The 3135-nt window shown below is 40.4% G+C and overlaps 1 protein-coding gene across 5 annotated transcripts in view; it reads right to left on the minus strand.

Moving 5' to 3' along the window:
- The window catches only part of GARRE1 (granule associated Rac and RHOG effector 1), a 123364-nt gene that overhangs the window by 72473 nt on the left and 47756 nt on the right, over positions 1–3135 (minus strand). For 4 of the 5 annotated variants that reach the window (XM_045292476.1, XM_045292475.1, XM_045292473.1 and 1 more), the window contains exon 2: positions 404–1676. In XM_045292476.1, coding sequence (XP_045148411.1) covers positions 404–895 — 492 coding nt within the window. In that variant the 5' untranslated portion in view covers positions 896–1676. Of the gene's footprint in view, positions 1–403; positions 1694–3135 lie in introns of those variants that run through there. The other variant, XM_004715827.3, reaches the window with a different exon arrangement.

Genomic DNA, 3135 nt, shown 5'->3' on the forward strand with positions numbered 1-3135 from the left:
CATGAGGGAGGGGGGAGCAGAGAGGGAGGGGAAAAAATGAGGAGCTGATATTAAGGGCTCAAGTAGAAAGCAAATTGTTTTGAGAATTATGATGGCAACAAATGTACAAATGTGCTTGACACAATGGATGCATGTATAGACTGTAATGAGAATTGTATGAGCCTCCAATAAAATGATTAAAAAAGTACTAGATGATTTGTTTGCTTTTAACTAATGATCTTTTAACCTACTTAATTTTAAATGAAAGGAATTTAGACCCAGGTAGAGCCAGTTTTACACGAGGAGAGCGTTATCAACAGAAAGCCAACAAAGATCACTATTATTCCATTTTAGGAAAACTGAAACAACATTCCCACTTACCTTATACCCTGCTATGCAAATTGAGAAACAGAAGATACTGTACCTCAATATCCTGGACACTGAACTCCTTCTGATCTGTAAAGTTTGCAGCCCCAGCACTAAGTTCCATCAACATCTTGGCAATCTCAGGCTTTATGGCTGAAGTTAGTCGACTGGCTGCTTCCATGACGTGTTCCTGGACATCTTTAAGCTGCATGGCTGCCTTGGAGTAGTGTGAGTTCCTGAACACAGTGCTGAAGAGGTCCGTGAGGAAAGTACTGGCACGGCAGAAGACATTGAGGGCGTCCAGATATTTGGAGATGCCCTGTTGGATATCAGCGATGGGCGTGGAGTGGGCCATGGCATGGTGGCAGCTGCCTGCAGCAGTTAGACTGCTCAAGGGGGGGGGCGTCGTAGATGCCAGGGAAGCACTCAATGCTCGGCTCAGCTCAGGCATTGGGTACTGCTGGTGCTGCTGCACCTTCTGCTTGGACCCGCCAAGCAGGAAGCGCCGCTTGTAGTCCATTTTACTGTCCTGGGCACTGCAGCAATACATGCGAGTGGAGAAGTTGTCCCACGGTCGGTGTGTTGGTCAGGGTTTTGAGGCTTTTTCCAAAACTGTGGCTAGGTATAAAAATAGTGGAGTTCTGCAAACCTACGTTTTGAAAAAGGCATTTCCATGAGGGAGGGGACCATGGGATCCAATGTGGACGTGAAGAGGACAACAGTTTTATATAATTTGTATTTTAATTACAGACAGGGCCGCTGACAAAAAATAAAGGTGTATAAGAAAAATGCTGTATAAGAACTGTCTAGCATTCCACTCTTAATAAAAAGATACTTTCCAAGAAAAAGTTGTCTGTACTTGTTTGCAAGAATATTTTGATACTCCTATATACAGTGGCAGAAAAATAACTTAACTTTTAAAAATGTAAAATAAGATACTGCAACGTAATATAAGGTATCTTCAATAGACCAGAAAAGTTATAACCCCAAAACCCACATGCTGATCAACAGCAATTTAAAAAGCAGTACAGAATTACTTTGCACTAAGTCCTTGAGAAGAACCTGAAGAACTCTGACAGAGCCCGCCTGCCAAATCCATTTACCTGCTATGCTTTTTAAGTTAAAAAATTTTTTTGAATTGCCTTTGTATTCCGAGAACAACCTTTTTAAAAATTGGCATTTGTATTGTAAGTCTTCTTTTCCTTTTGTTTGCTGAGGTAGCAGTTTCCTTGTAGCATTAATATGAGGTGCTTCCAGGCTGGGTTGGCTCCCGACTATAATGTCTGAAGCAAGAATGAACAGATGTGTTTGTAAGGCCTTTAAGTCATTTCCTATGGGGAGGAAAAATTAAAAAAAAAGAAAAAGTCAAAGTCAGCCAGACTACAGGACAATGAGCAATTCTAGAATACTAACTCTTATAATGCTATTATCCACATAGGTGGACTACAACTACAAAGTAAAAAAATCATACCCCTTTGCACAAGTTAGAATAATGAAATGATAGCTGTTAGAAAACTGAAATTGTAGCACAAAAATAACTCAGCGAACTAAAACTAATTCCACACCAAACATTCCAAAACAGAAGTTAACAAGTGATACATAAACGGAGCCTAAATCAAAACATGATCGGCCTTCCCAGGTTGCCCTTCAAAGAGCTCACAACTCTGTAGGAGGATCAGATGGATACTGAGATTACGGTGATGGTCAGTGATAAATATGACAATGACAAAACTTGAAGTAGGCTCTGGAAAAGATGTGGGCAGAGTCAGAGAAACCTGGAAAGCTTTATTAAAGAAAAGGTTGTTATACAATAGGTCCTTTTTTAAAGGTGTTGGCAGGTAGGGAAGAAGCTGGAGAGCGGCATCAACTGAAAGGACTACCAGGGCAAATGCCTTGAAGCAAGGCAGCATGGGCCTGTTCAGGATACCCAGCTAAATGAAGCACAGGGTTGGCAGGGTGGCAAGTGGCTTGCAGACAAGATTCTTTTCTTTCTGACCCACGTAACAATTTCCCCTCTGGGAATGCTAGTTCTCTCACCCTGGGATCTTCTTCTCCAGTACTCTTGGCTCTGAGTACTTCAAGCAGATTTCTGGTTTTAGTTTCCACTACCTACATCAGTGGGGCTTACATTTGTCTGAATCATCTGTTCAACCAATGTAAGAGTTTTTTAAGTGAAAGCTATATTAAGTATATATTAAGCTTAACCTTACATGATAGCTATGTATAATTCTACTTTGTTATACTGATAACTGGATGTTATGGACCAAACTGTAGCTCCCAAAATGTGTCAGCTTGGCTAGGGCATGATTGTCAGTATTATGGACTCACTCTTCACTTTTATGATCTAATGTAAATATCCTGCATTTTGTAAATCCTAATCTCTATGATGTTAATTTGGCAGGATTAGTAGTGGTCATGTTCATGAAGCAGGATGAAATCTATAGGATCAGGTTGTATCATTTTTTCCGATCATTTTATTGGGGGCTCGTACAACTCTTCTCACAATCCATACATACATCCACTGTGTCAAGCACATTTGTATATTGGTTGCCATCATCATTCTCAAAACATTTGCTTTCTGCTTGAGCCTGTGGTATCAGCTCCTCATTCCCCCCCACCCTTTCTGCTCTCCCCTCTCATGAACCCTTGATAATTTATAAATTATTATTTTTTAAATCATTTCATAGGGGCTCACACAACTCTTATCATAATCCATACATACATCAATTGTGTAAAGCACATTTGTACATTCATTGCCCTCATCATTCTCAAAACATTTGCTCTCCACTT

Source organism: Echinops telfairi, unplaced genomic scaffold, assembly GCF_000313985.2.
Source record: "Echinops telfairi isolate 266 unplaced genomic scaffold, ASM31398v2 ScPeMD7_655;HRSCAF=1070, whole genome shotgun sequence".
NCBI classification, from domain to species: domain Eukaryota; kingdom Metazoa; phylum Chordata; class Mammalia; order Afrosoricida; family Tenrecidae; genus Echinops; species Echinops telfairi.